Source organism: Sus scrofa, chromosome 3, assembly GCF_054392235.1.
Source record: "Sus scrofa isolate SSC_HxYL_T2T_F1_AM1 chromosome 3, Sscrofa_HxYL_maternal_Yorkshire_Landrace_v2.0, whole genome shotgun sequence".
Taxonomy (NCBI): Eukaryota; Metazoa; Chordata; class Mammalia; order Artiodactyla; family Suidae; genus Sus; species Sus scrofa.
Genome location: NC_139385.1, coordinates 19,273,145 through 19,287,167, shown reverse-complemented (window position 1 = coordinate 19,287,167; position 14,023 = coordinate 19,273,145). Strand labels below are relative to the sequence as shown.

General features: G+C 56.4%; 1 protein-coding gene across 4 annotated transcripts in view; it reads right to left on the bottom strand.

The window, feature by feature from the left end:
- The window catches only part of GTF3C1 (general transcription factor IIIC subunit 1), a 71,189-nt gene that overhangs the window by 27,067 nt on the left and 30,099 nt on the right, over positions 1-14,023 (bottom strand). For all 4 annotated transcript variants that reach the window (XR_014840388.1, XR_014840389.1, XM_005662064.4 and 1 more), the window contains exons 11-19: positions 12,443-12,579; positions 11,167-11,320; positions 8,039-8,142; positions 6,797-6,981; positions 4,730-5,005; positions 4,339-4,484; positions 2,712-2,809; positions 1,909-2,005; positions 1,610-1,787 (exon numbers count right to left, since the gene is read on the bottom strand). Coding sequence is in view for 2 of the 4 variants with exons in the window: in XM_005662064.4 (XP_005662121.1) it covers positions 1,610-1,787; positions 1,909-2,005; positions 2,712-2,809; positions 4,339-4,484; positions 4,730-5,005; positions 6,797-6,981; positions 8,039-8,142; positions 11,167-11,320; positions 12,443-12,579 (1,375 nt within the window). In the remaining 2 variants the exon portion in view is untranslated. The remainder of the gene's footprint in view (positions 1-1,609; positions 1,788-1,908; positions 2,006-2,711; positions 2,810-4,338; positions 4,485-4,729; positions 5,006-6,796; positions 6,982-8,038; positions 8,143-11,166; positions 11,321-12,442; positions 12,580-14,023) is intronic.

The window sequence follows — 14,023 nt, the reverse complement described above, 5'->3', positions numbered from 1 at the left end:
CTCATGTGTCTGCTGAATGAAGGGACGGGACAATCAATGCCCGATTAAGACTCAATAAACTCTGTGGCTCATGAGCATGAACAGGGGTGGGAATTTACCAACTGTCAAGCCTGAAGAACTTTGGTGCAAATAACATGCTGGTTTGCAAAATTTTTATCTAGGTACAAAGTGCAGGGGAGCTGGAGCACTTTAAAACCCGCGATGGGAAAAGCCGAATTCACTGCTGATGCCAGAGGCTTCTGCAAGGCACACTGCCTCTAAAACCTGTCTGGATCCATTAAAGGAGCTCCATGGTGTGCTCATTAGCCTACGGCATTCAGCGGTCCCACCCAAAAGACAGGTGGCTCTTGCTTTGCAAAAATCAAAGTGTCTGATCTTCCGGCTCTGCGACAGGAGGAAGAGAATGGGAGGCCTGGCCCCCGTGCACAGGGAGGGTGGCACGCTTTTCCTCCCGGGAGAAGTGCTAAGAAAGGGCCAGGTGAATACTGGCTTAAAGGAACGAGCACAAGCCTGGAGAGTCTGGCGCCTCCTACAAACCCTCCATCCAGGCAATGAACATGTAAGGGATGTCAGGCCCAGGCACCAGGCACTTTGAGACATGCTGGGGATGAAAGCCAAATCTCCTGTGCTCGAGGAATTCACAGAGTGACGTCAGGTGACAGTGAAGATGCTGGAAAGGCTTCCTCAGAGAGAGAATGCTTGAAGAAGGGGGGGCCTTCTGCAAAGGGAACACAGATCGGATCTTCCAGGGGGAGAAAGGGACACAAGCAAAGGTCTGACCCGAAGCGGAGGTCATCCCATCCACCCGACGGCCAGGTCCTCCTTCCAGTTACGGCCCAGCCCGTCCTGCGTCCTGCACTGTGAACAGTGACCCTCTCCTGGGCCCGAGTCTCGGCCCCTAGCTGGCCCCCCTGCGTCTCCTCTGGTGCTTTTCTGTCTGTTCTCCACCCCCGCAGCCAGGACAGCTTAGAAAGACGAGAGATCTCGGCTGACAACCACCCACGGCCTCCTGCTGCTCTGAGAACAAACCCCACCCCTCCCTGAGCCCTGCAAGGCCCCAGAGTCTGGCTCCCGCCTACACCTCCGGCTCCGCTGCCGTTCTCCTCCCACCCACCCTTTCGCCACCAACACTGGGGGCCTCTGCGTCTGCCTGGGGCGCTCCTCCCCCGCACTGGGCACGGCCGGCTCAGCCTCATCCTTCTGAGCTTGGCGCCGCGTCCCCTGCTCCTGAGCAGCCCACTCAAATGCCCTCAGCCCATCGCCCGCTGCATGTCTTCGCCGGCACCTATCACACGGGGGCTCCCTGGGCGCTGTGCTTCTCCAAGGGCACAGAAGCCCCACGGCCGGGTGACACACACAAGGTGTTTATATACCTACTGGACGAGCAAATGAATAAAGACAAAAGCGGAGCTGCCTGGACTCAGTGGGATGGGGGCTGGGGGCTCCCTAGGTAAGGCCCATCACCCCCCCCCACCTCTACGGAGCTGCCAGGACACCCCTGGGGAACAGCCTGAAAACCAGCAGGCGGCCTCTGGTATCTGGGAGGTCTCGGTTCCCAGTTTCCCACAGGAGGCAGGGACAACAGGGAGGCCGGGGAGGCCGGCGGTACCTAGTGGGGTATTGAGGCAGACGCACTGCATGTCGAACCAGTAGTTCTCCACGTCCTGCATGGAGTTCAGGACGTAGACACGCCTCTCGAAGGGCCGGCTGCTGCGGGCCAGGTTGTAATGCGGGTCGCAGATGGTGGTGTCCAGGATGACCGCCTTCTTCTTCAGGTAGATAAAGACCTGGGAGGGAGACACCAGCCGGATGCGGGGGGGCAGCCTCAGAGGCAGCAGCGGGGTGGCTGCCGGGAAACGGGCGCTTTGCAGTCGGGGAGCCCCTTCATCTGGGCTCAGGGGTCATTACCTGATCTTTGTCCTGAAACTTCTCCGTGGGGCCGAACTGGAGCAGCCCCATGTAGCACAGCCTCTGGAGGCTCTCCACCACCGAGAAAATGTAGCGTCTGGGAAAAAGAGAGTGGGGGGTGCTCTCAGCTGTCATCAGGGGTCTACGTGGGGATGAGGGACGCCGCCCATCTCTCCCTCTCCCACCTGTGGGACCTCCAGGACAGGCTGAGACCCAGAACCCCCTTCCCAACATCAGGCAGGGCAAGGCGGCCCTGACCTGCATGGGGAGCCTGGGCACAAAAGGCAACACCACTCCACCACCACTCCATCCTCTTTACCAGCGGATGTCACTCTTTCGGTTTGCTTTTGTCTTTTTAGGGCCGCACCCATGGCATAAGGAAGTTCCCAGACCAGGGGACAAATCAGAGCTGCAGCTGCCGGCCTACACCACGGCCACAGCAACGTGGGATCCGAGCCACGTGTGCCCCCTACACGGTAGCTCACGGCAACGCCAGATCCTTAACCCACTGAGAGGGACCAGGGATTGAACCCACGTCCTCATGGATACTAGTCGGGTTTGTTACCGCGAAGCCACGACTTAGCGGTAACGAATGCCAGCAGATCTTACTTTAAAAGTCCCTTGAAGTCGAGTACTAAAAGGCACCAGCCCCCACTTCGTTTGCCCCTGGGCTTTGTGTAGAAGGTCACAGGTGGCTGTATTAATGACCTTGGGTCTTTACAAGCTGGCAGGCAGAGCGACCTCTCCCCTGTCTGCTCAATGATGACGCGGAAGCCTAACTAGGCACCTTCGGGGAAGCTCACCTCTTGTAGAGAAGCTGCTGCCGGATGGTCCGGGGGAGAAAGCGGATCAGCGTGTGCTTCTTCACGGGGTCGTTCAGGAACTCGTCCAGTCTGTCCACCTGCGGGGGTTGAGTTTCTGGTTGGGCCCGTCCTCGCGGCCAGGGTGAACGTGAATAAAGCCTCCCCGTGACTTTCTGGGCTGGGGTCTCTCTGAACCTGACCATCGGCCCCGTGGAGACAGTCCCCCTCTTTCCTGTTCCCCCCAAAACCTCCCACATCTCTGCTCCCAGTCCTGTCACCTCCAGCTCCCACCCACCTGCCGCGCTGCTGGGCGCACTAAACGGGTGCCCTCACTCACTGCTGGTGGGCATACAACTGCTAAAGCCCTTCTGGGAAGCAGCAGGGGAGTGTATTTATTTATACTTTTACAAAAAGATGACAGAGGCTTATTCCCTTTGAAACCAGTGATTCTACTTCTATCCCTACCCTAAAAAAAAAAAACTTGGGGGGCTGCCCACAACTACGTCTACTAAAAGGTATTTCTCAACGTGTCATGTACCCCAAGAAAATGAAACGAAAATGTCCAAAAATTGAATATCGGGTAAATAAATTAGGGAACGCGCCTAAGAAGGAATTTTATGAATTTATCTAACATCAGGTTGGAACTAGATAATGTAGAAAACACAATATATTGTTCAGTAGAAAGAACTCTAGATAATAAGAGACTAAATACAGTGTGGCCTCCATTCAGCTCTTTTTTAAAGGAAGATTTCACGTATACACACAAACACGGCATAGGAAAGAAAGACTAGAAGAAAATTACCAAAAACACTAGCAGTCATGATCTCGGAGAGATAAAGTTAGAGAATTTTTTGGTAATTTCTACTCTCCCTTTTCTATATTTACCAAATTCGTAAAAACATATTAAAAAAACACATTTTCTGGCGTTCCCGTCGTGGCTCAGTGGTTAACGAATCCGACTAGGAACCATGAGGCTGCGGGTTCGATCCCTGGTCTTGCTCAGTGGGTTGGGGATCTGGCGTTGCTGTAGCAGTGGTGTAGGCCGGCGGCTATGGCTTCATTAGACCCCTAGCCTGGGAACCTCCATATGCCATGGGTGTGGCCCCAGAAAAGACAAAAAAAAAAAAAAAAAAAAAAAAAAGAGTTAAAAAAAGCTTTTTTTTCTTTTTAGGGCTACATGTGCGGCATATAGGAGTTCTCAGGCTAGGGGCTAACTGGAGCTGCAGCTGTGGGCCTACACCACAGCTACGGCCACGCCAGATCTGAGCCACATCTGTGACCTACGCAGCAGCTTGCAGCAATGCTGGATTCTTGACCTACTGAACGAAGCCAGGGATCGAACCCCCGTCCTCACAGACACTATGTCAGCTTCTTAACCTGCTGAGCCACAATGGGAATTCCTGTAAAAACATGCTGTATGGTTACACTGTAATTGTCTGTCTAGCTGTCTACTGATTGATCTATCTAAAAGAACAAGTCTTTGAAGTATTGCCTTTGACCCACCAGCCAGCCAGGCAGCCAGGCAGCCAATCAGGCAGCTCCAAGTCCTGCAGCGTTTGCCCCTGACCCGGTGGGTGAAGGCCCTCGGTGTGGAGCCGAGGGAGCAGCCCCTGCGACAGCCCAGTACCTTGAAGCTGACTTGCACGATCTGGATGAAGATGGAGAGGGGCAGGCAGAGGAGAATGTCGCTGACCAGAGCCCAGCCGAAGCCAAAGTCCCTGTGGACTGGGACGGGAGGGACGTAGCGCATCCACGAGGCCTCGTCCACGTAAACTAGGGGAAGACGGGAGTCAGGCCTGCAGACGGTCCTGGTCCTGACGGTGCTGCCCCCTCCCAGGAGGTCGCGGTTCCCTCTCCCCGCAAACTCAGGCCAAACCCTCCTTGGTCAGGCAGGAAGCCTGACCAAGGGGGGAGGTTCAGGAACTTTGGATTGTGTCTTTCTTTTGACCGAGACAGCATGGGGACACGGAACCCGACCCCCCCTAGGGTCCTCCGGCTGGCTGCCTGGGGCACCTCACCCGTCTCCGAGGAGAGCTCCATTTCACTCTCCCAGGTGGCTCGATCTGGGGTGTCACTGGATGGGGCGGCGGAGGAGTCCTCCAGGTCGCTTGAGGAGCCTGGGACTCCCGTCCTGCCCGGCTCCTGCTTCCTCGTCCACTTTTCACTGCCGTGGCACAGGTTCTCCACCGTGTCGCTGGCAGGGTGCCCATAGATCAGGTACCACAGAAACGTGTGGACCATCCGCAGGCGAGGCATTTTGGGCAGAAACCCGAGGGAACGCCCAAGTCCAGGAACTGGGAAAGGAAAGAAGGAGGGAGGTGCTTTAAAATCTCAGGTTCGGAGCTTCTGCCGTGGCTCAGTGGTTAACAAATCCAACTAGGAACCATGAGGCTGCGGGTTCGATCCCTGGCCTCGCTCAGTCGGTAGGCCGGTAGCTGTTGCTCTGATTCAACCCCTAGCCTGGGAACTTCCATATGCTGCGAGTGTGGCCCTAAAAAGCCAAAAAATAAAATAAAATGAAATGAAATCCCAGATTCAATTCAGTTCAATTCACTTACAAACTGGAGTGCCACTGTGTCCCAGGGGGCCTGGGGACAACAAATGTTCTCACTCTCAGGAGACCTAGTTTCTCGTGGGAAAGAGCAGACAATAACAAATGCCTAACAAAGTATGTCGGATGGAAAGGACTGATGCAGAGAAATAAAGCAAGAAACAGAGAGGAGGGCTGTGATTCTACAAAGAGGCCAGGAAAGCCCTGGCTGGGGACAGACCTCAAGGGAAGTTGAGTCCGCCAGGGAGCAGGCCAGGTAGATCCCTGGGGACATGCACCCCAGGGCGAATGCTGGGAGGCTGAGACAGGGAGGTGTGCCTGGCACAGTGGAGAAGGGCCAGGAGGCCCGAGTTTTGGGGCAGCGCGAGGAAGGAGAACATGGGGCATGGGCCAGACCTCTGCCTGGGGACTCAGGGCCTGGGGAGCCTGTGCAAAATACTCCAAAATCCAGGCTCTTCCCACGTAGCTTCTTTCTTTTCTTTTTTCTTTCTTTTGTCTTTTTAGGGCTGCACCCGCAGCGTATGGAGGTTCCCAGGCTAGGGGTCAAATTAGAGCAGTAGTCACTGGCCACAGCCATAGGAATGCCAGATCCGAGCCGTGTCTGTGAATCTACACCACCTCTCAGGGCAACGCTGGATCCTCGACCCCTGAGCGAGGGCAGGGATCAGACCTGTGTCCTCATGGATAATAGGTGGATGGGTGCCCACTGTGCCACCACGGGAACTCCGAAAGTCAAAACTTCGACACAGTTTTCTGGGACTTTCCTCAGTGAGAGGAGGCAGGTGGGAGAGAAGGGAGGCGCAGGGACAGGGCGGCGAGGCCCGAGGACCGGAAGACCCCCTCGGCTGCCTGTGGTCCATGGGAGCACACGTACCGCTCCGCTGGGCACCACGGTGCGCAGGCCTCTCCCTCCGCCTGTGCTAAGCCCGAGACCTCGAGAGGAGGGGCCTCGTCTGCGTGACCGGGCCCTCGGCGAGGAAGTCACATCAATGACGCTGCCACTTGGACTCCCGAGCTGCCTGTCCCACACCCAGACGTTGCTGCCTGGCAGGGGTCTGCCCCCTGTCCCCATGGAGGTCTGTACTCGCTCCACCCACAGAGAAGCAGACAGCCCAACACAAGCAGCCCAGTAGGACCTGCATCCGGGGAGGTGACGTGGACACACAAACTCGTCCGTGACTGTCACTACCAGAGGTGTGGGGGCTCTAGAGAGGCAGGGATTTTCTGCGGTTTACAGAATGCTCCGACCTGAGGAGATTCCGCAGGAGTTCATCTCTGTGCACAAGGACCCCGGCTGGGACCTAGAGCATCGTGTCACCCGGGCCCTGCCCAGCCTTGGGAGGTACGCCGGGCAAGCCTCGTCCCCGTTTCGCAGATGGGACACTTGCTGCCGGCAGACGTCCTGACCAGCCCCCCGCCACCCCGGCGATCTGGCCCGATACTCTGTCTGCAGCCCAGGGCTCCATGTGGATCCCCGAGGGACTCAAGCAGCACCCGCAACACAATCAGGCCCTGACAGGAAGTTGCTTTTTACCTACGACGGGCTTGTAATTTTTCAGGTGGGGTACGTTCATTTTCTTATCGCTCTTTTTCACCCGGCCACCCTCCAGCGTAGAGGAGGCATTCGGCTGGCAGTCTCCTGACCCGCTCGGGCCCTTTCCGCCTTGACTTCCTTCTTCGGGGTCCCCTTGAGGTGCCGGAGGCTGGGACATTTTAACCCTGAGGTCCAAACACAAGATGCAACGGTGTGTTAGAAAACCAGGGGCTGAGAAAGGACAGGGTCTGTCCTTCAGAACTGCAGGAAGCCATCTGGCCCCAGGGTTTTAAATCAGGGGCCAGATGGGTGATGCAAACAGATAAAATGTGTCAGCGCACTGGACACTTGAGGGTGACCTGGACAGGGTACCCCCGCCTCCGGGGCAGCCGCTACTTTGTGAGAAAGGCAGCCCGATGTGCTGGGTCACCTGACACTTTGATCCGTGCTAGAAATCAGGAATTTGACATGAAATCAATTGGCACTGGATTCGAAGTACCTGCGGCCCAGGTGAGGCAGGCGACACTCACCAACACCTGCAGGCCACCCCCAGCCCGCTGCCTGCCCCAGGGGCCACCCCTGGTTTAAAGCCCCGCTGAGAATGTTCTCCCACTGAGTTTCCTCTCAGCCCATTAGGTGGTTTATGAACCAAAGGAGAGAAGAGCTCAGAAAGGCAACTGGAATCATTCTGCGCTCTTGTGAACCTGAGCAGGATCAGACATCACAGGGCCCAGGACGTGGAGCGCTCTGTCCACACGCTATTAGACTAGAATTAAGAACATCAGGATTTTTTCCCTAAAAAAAAAAAAAAAAAAAAAAAAATCCAGAAATTGGGAGTTCCCATTGTGGCTCAGCGGAAATGAACATGCCTAGGATCCATGAGGATGTGGGTTTGATCCCTGGTCTCATTCAGTGGGTTAAGGATAGGGTGTTGCCGTGAGCTGCGGTGTAGGTCGCAGACACGGCTCGGATCCTGTGTTGCTGTGGCTGTGGTGTAGGCCGGTGGCTAGAGCTCTGATTCGACCCCAGCCTGGGAACCTCTATCTGCTGCAGGTGCAGCCCTAAAAAGCAAAAAAAAAAAAAAATTCCAGAAAGTGATCCTTGTTGAGACTAGGGGGATCGTGAACCATAAACCCCAAATCAGGGACTCCAATGACCTCGCCCAAGCATGAATGAAGGGCTTTGGTGGGAGCCACTTCGGGATGGGAAGTGCCTGGAATTCCCGAGGGAGCCGCCACTTGCCTGTTGGCGGTGCTCGAGTTGGAGATCCGGAACCGAACCTGCTCGATGGCGCTTCTCACGAGAGGGTCGTTCTGGTCCATGGATGGGTGCACTACCAGGTCCACCTGCAGAGAGGGGTGTGGGGCCCCCAAGGGCAGGGGAGGAGCCAAGGGAGACTTAGTTCCGCATCTTGGTTCCAGGTGGAACCTTGGTTATTATACCTGCTGACAGGAACGTTTCCAAAAGGCAGTTAGGAAAATGGAAGTAAACTGCCGGACAGTTTCCCGTTATGCTTTCTGGCCTCGGAGTTCCCATTGTGGCTCAGCAGAAGTGAATCTGACTAGCATCCATGAGGACGCAGGTTCGACCCCTGGCCTCGCTCAGTGGGTTAAGGATCTGGGATTGCCATGAGCTATGGGGTAGGTTGCAGATGAGGCTCCGATCTGGCATTGCTGTGGCTGTGGTGTAGACCGGCAGCTACAGCCCTGATGGGACCCCTAGCCTGGGAACCTCCACATGCCGTGGGTAAGACCCTACAAAAAAAAAGACAAAACCAAAACCAAACAAAGACACTTTCTGGCCTCAGAATCCCTCCGGTGACCAACCCATAAAGCTCTGCCAGCCGGAATGGGCTGCTCTGACAGATGAGGAGCTCCAGCCTGAGGACGGAGCGGCCTGCCCTGCGTCCCCCCGCCCACACTGGGTGGCTGCGGCCCACTGCGCCCTGCTGCTCCCCGGGGGGCCGCCCCTGACGCCTGCGCCTGCTGGCTGAGCATTTCCCACCGTTGCTCAGGAACCCCGAGGGCTTCCATCTGGAAGAGGTAAGCAGCTCCTATTAATCTCTGCGCACTGCGAGTGCCATCGTGGGACCCCTGCCAGCTGCGCTTCTCAACTGGCAGAGGATTTAGGGCTACTTTTGCTGTTCTGCCTCTGCCAAGGCACTGAGGCTGAACCGTGAGGGGGGGTGATCATTTCCTGAGCGATAACTAGGCTGACAAATGGACAGAACTTGGCAGGGCTGAGCAGAAGAGTGCCTGCCCCCCTGCCCCCCGCCGAGCCAGGCTTCTTTCTGCTCTGCCGTGGACAGGAGACAGCACGCTAAGATTTCCTAAATGCATAATTCTGGCCCTCAGGCTTCATGCCCAGAATGGCCTGTGGGTCACAGGGAACAGGCAGCCACGCCCAGATGGGGGCTTCAAAGGCCGAGACTGGCTCCATTGCTTCTGTTCTTCATCTGGGGAGTGGGGACCCCTCCCTGCTGCCCTGCCAACCTTTTCTGTGGTTCTGTGAGGCTCCAATGATATACAGCTAGTAACCCCTCAGAGACTCTAAAAGCAAACACAAACATTCCTGGTTGCCACTAACAGCCAAATGGCCCTGCCAACCTCCCGGAGGCCGGATGGACAGAGTAGGACGCAGGAGCAACGGCAGAAGGCGGGTGCTGGGGCACAGCCACAGCCGGTGTGGCTCCAGGTCCGAGGGCCGCGTGCTAGCCGCATAAGCTCTGGGTGCCAGAGAAAGCGCTGCCGAGAAACTTATTCTGGAGGCTGATGTGCAAGACTGTGGCCCTTGCTAACTGGCAAACGGGCTACTCATGTGGAACGCCATGGCCGGAGGCCCCTCAATGTTTAGCTCGGATGCCCTCTCCCCACCCCATCCCTCCACCCCACCCACTACCGCCTGGTGGACATCAGACCAAATAAGCTCAGGGGACGCAGCAGATGCCCATGTGTGTGTATAAACATGGCCTCTCTCCACTCCTAGACCTGGGGAGACTTTCCTGCCCTCAATTACTGCCTGACAAGGCGGCACATCCACAAGACCGGCTCCGTGAAGGTCAACAGAGATCAGAGGTGCTGCTGCTGGCAGGCTGGGCTCTTGTCCCCATGAGAGGTGAGCACCAAGACCTTCTGACCCTGATCTGGGGGGGCAGGGGCTGGCTGGCCAGGGACAGGAGGGGATCAGGTCGAGGGGACTCACAGCAGATATAAAAACTGATGAGAGACGTTCCTGTCATGGCTCAGCAGAAACGAAGCTGACTAGCATCCATGAGAATGCAGGTTCGATCCCTGGCCTTGTTCAGTGGGTTAAGGATCCGGCGTTGCCGTGAGCTGTGGTGTAGGTCGCAGACGAGGCTCGGATCTGGTGTGGCTGTGGCTGTGGCTGTGGCGTAGGCCGGCAGCTACAGCTCTGATTTGACCCCTAGCCTGGGAACCTCCATAAGCCATGGGTGCGGCCATAAAAAGACCAAAAAAAAAAAAAAAAAAAAAAAAAAAAAGTAAAAATTGATGAGAGCTGCCTACTTGGAATGGTAGAAATGGAATTTCTTAAGACATTTTCTAGTAGTACTCTGTGCTTTTCAAATTTCAAAGGTCTCCAAAAAAAATAAGACAAAGTAAAAAACACACGAATGAACAACAAAAACAAACAGAAATGACCTGGCCAGCTTATTAACCAAAAAAACCATCCAAGCAGAGCTTGCTTTCGGAAGGCAGAGATTTAAAACATAGTCAGAAACAAGGTCAGGCAACTACAAATGCCTGTCCCCACGCGCCATCCCCTTTGGCCCTACCGCCCAGCCAGAGCGTCTCAAAGGACTCCGACCCTGAAAAAGGTGTGCCTTAGAATCTGCGTAAAGCCGGGGAGATACAGCCGCTGTGGGAATGGCCCCAAACTGTACGCTTTGCAGGAGCAGGTCAGTGGAGACAGAATAGGCATCGCCCCCGCCACCCGACGACCCACATGCTAATGGAGTTCCGCCCTGGTTTCCTCTGGGATGTGTTTCCGCGGATTTCTGTGGATAGTGTTCTTGCTGCTTGATCTACATTTTCCGCCTCCTAGATGTTGCCTCCCGTCTCCCAGTGCCAGTCAGCTGAGCTTGGCTGTGCCTCACCGTCCTTCCTCCCCTTCAAGGTGGGCCGGGGGTGGCGGGGGGACACACCGGCCTTGGGCTGCACATGCGGCCCTAAGCCCCAAGCAGGCTCTCCCTCTGTTTCCAGCTTCGACAGGAAGCTGGGATCATCCCTGTCCCCCACAACGCGGAGGCTGAGTGGGAACTTCCAAGGTCCGGGCCGTACAGGCACAGCTGAGGGACCACAAGGATGCGAGAAGCTGGGTAAGAAAACTCCCAGCGCGTGGCGGGGGCTTACCTTCTTCTTGATGCCATCCTGGATGACCGTGGTCCGGTACAGCCTCAGGAGGCCCTCCTCCGACAGGTTCCGAACCAAGCGGACGATGGACTTCTTACAGCACTTGGTGGACACGCCTTCCTGCTTCTCCTGATCCATGATCATCTTCTGAATCCTGCGGCATCACAAGACAGGCCGTGACTCTGCCCAGCCTCCACGTGGAAGACGCAAAGCCCTTCCCAACCCGGGCAACCGACACCTGCCATCTGACGGGCCCCAGCAGAAAGCCGGGGAGACTTACAGGGTGTTTCACCACTGAAAGGGTGGCTTTTTAAGATACCAAAGGTCACCTCTTTTTTTTTTTTTTTTTCCTTTTTAGGGCCACATGTGCGGCATATGGAAGTTCCCAGGCTGGGGGTCTAATCGGAGCTTTCACTGCGGTTCCTGAGGATGTGGGCAGGGGAGCTGCGCTCTGTGACAGAAATCCAGCTTCAGAGTCTCTGAGGTCACTCAACAGCCAGCTAAGGAATGGTCCAGTTTACCACCACCGCACCCTCCGATCGGAAGCTCTTTTTGATGCCTCTCCTCGCACAACTCTCTAGATCTTACTGAGCCACTCGGGCGATGTTTCTAGATCGCCGGACACAGAAAGGCAGGGCCAGAAGGGGCATCAGGAGCACCCAGCTCCCTCCCTCCCTCGCAGAGGCCCAGGCAGCAGTGTCTGCAGGCGGCCTCCTCGCCCTAGCTGGAGAACTTGTGTCCTTCCAATTGTGGGGCGTTGACACCGGCTGCCCAGGAGCCTGGGGATGCCGCCCAGGATGCGGTGGCAACAGTGGGTTGGAAGGACCAAAGCGGGGCACAGAGCCTCCGCTCCGCCCAGACACGGCAGCTCCACGTGTGTCCCTTGTAAGATTTTGTTTGAACAAAAGGCTCCGTGGAGAATTAGCAACGACGTCATAAGCCGATGCTATTTATCTGCCTGGCTCTCGCCTCACTCCTCCCTTAGCACCAACGCCCTAGAGCAGGAGCAAGGCAAAGGCCCTTCCCCGTGGCCTCTGTGTCCTGTGCCTTCACGCTCTCCCCGGCAAGTGTAACCGATACTCCTCAGTGGCTACGCTTTTCAAATCACACACACAGCCGAAACCCTTTCTACCACCAAGGGGTTCCTGTGAGAATCTACATGGCAGAAGAGAGATGCCACGGCCACCAGGTCATTTCCGTGCCTGGTGAGGATGGACCGTCGTGGGATATATCATTACTGCGAGACAGACAGACACACAGACAGACGACTCCTTACGTGAACAAGCTCTCGATTAAGCGGAGGTTGGTGACAGCCTCTATGATCAGATTCCTGCGTTTCAGGAGTCGGTAGGTCTCGTGGGGCTTGTCCTGGCCTGGGCCGTGCTTCCCAGCCTTCTGGGAGCCGCCACTCTCCTAGGACAGGAAAACAGTGCCGTTGGCAGGGTTTAGGGGCCAGACACCGCTCCGGCGGGTACACCTTCCCTCTTTACGGAACTTCTACGCCAGGTTTCGAGAAGAAGAGCCCAGAGGATTCCACCCCCCCACTATCTCCATGCTCTGGACAGCGGGTTTCAGGACAGAAATCGGCTGCATCCACAACAGCCCTTCCTGAGAAGGGGCAGCGCTGGCTCTATCTCCCCTTGGTTCTCCTGCAAAGCAAGGGAGCAGACGGACGGGGGAGACGCCACGCCACCCCGTGTGGGGCTTTCTTCAGTGTCAAGAGCACTCAATCGCCTTATTATCACAGCTCCTATTTTACAGAAGAGGAGCTCGGGGCTCAGGGAGGCGGCTCCACCGCACAGGGTCCCAGGGTGTGAGCGGGTGCTTCCGCCCCCACACCCAGGAAGCCTCGGGCAGCCTCTCTGAGAATATTTGGGAGAAGCAGAGGTAGGCATCCAGGTCCAGGAGCATTGGGATGGGTGGGAGTGAGAGACGGAGGGACAAGAGGCACTGGTGCTCCCCCCCACTGGCCACGACACCCACTTCTCTCTTCCCGGCTCCTTTCTGGCTTCCAGGAGCTTCACATCGGAACTCGTTCCATCTGCTCTCGGATAAAATATGCTAAAGCTCAAGGGTGTACCCCGAGGGGAAAGGGAATCCCAACTTTATCACGTTCCTGGCAAATGGCCTGGCACAACTCAGTGCCACCTGGCGGCCCCAGGGCGTGTTTTGCTGGCCGCCCTCCTCGAAGGGACCAGCACTTCCAGGGGAACAGGCTCGAGGAGCCTCCCGTCACTTCCCGGCTTGACCCTGAGAGGCTCAGCGCTTTCCTAAAGAGGGAGGGGCTTGAGGGGCCAAAGAGTCACAGCTCCAAGAAGGGCCCAAGAGTGGCAGAAAGACCCTGGGCCTCTTGCCTTTCAGAGCAAATGTTTTTGAGGAGAAGCAGGCACCTGCTGTCCAGGGGGGCTGCTGGAGAGCAAAGTGCATTACCAAGGGACCCCCAGACAGTACAGTTCAGGCCCCTCCTCTCGGCAAACAGGCAAAAAGGACAAGGCGCTGCCGTGCCACTGGTGACAGTTCTAAAAGGAAGACAGAGAGCTGAGCTGGGGAGCGAGGGCCAGGACTTGCAGGGCCTGGAGGGAGTGGCTGTAGGGAAACTCGGACCCGATCAGGGGCACGAAGGTGTCAGAGGAAGGCAGGGAAAACCCTTGGGAACCTGGTGCTTCAGGTGGAGACGGTACCAATCTCATGACTTGATGAATTTCAGCATCCAAAGGCAAGATATGGCTAGAAGGTTCTAGAATATTCCACAGAAAACTGCCCCCCCACCCCAGTCTCACCACTCCTGCTATAGAGATAGAACCCACACTCAAGCCTCCACATCAGAAAGGGAGGATGGGGAGGGTGGGAGCTGCAG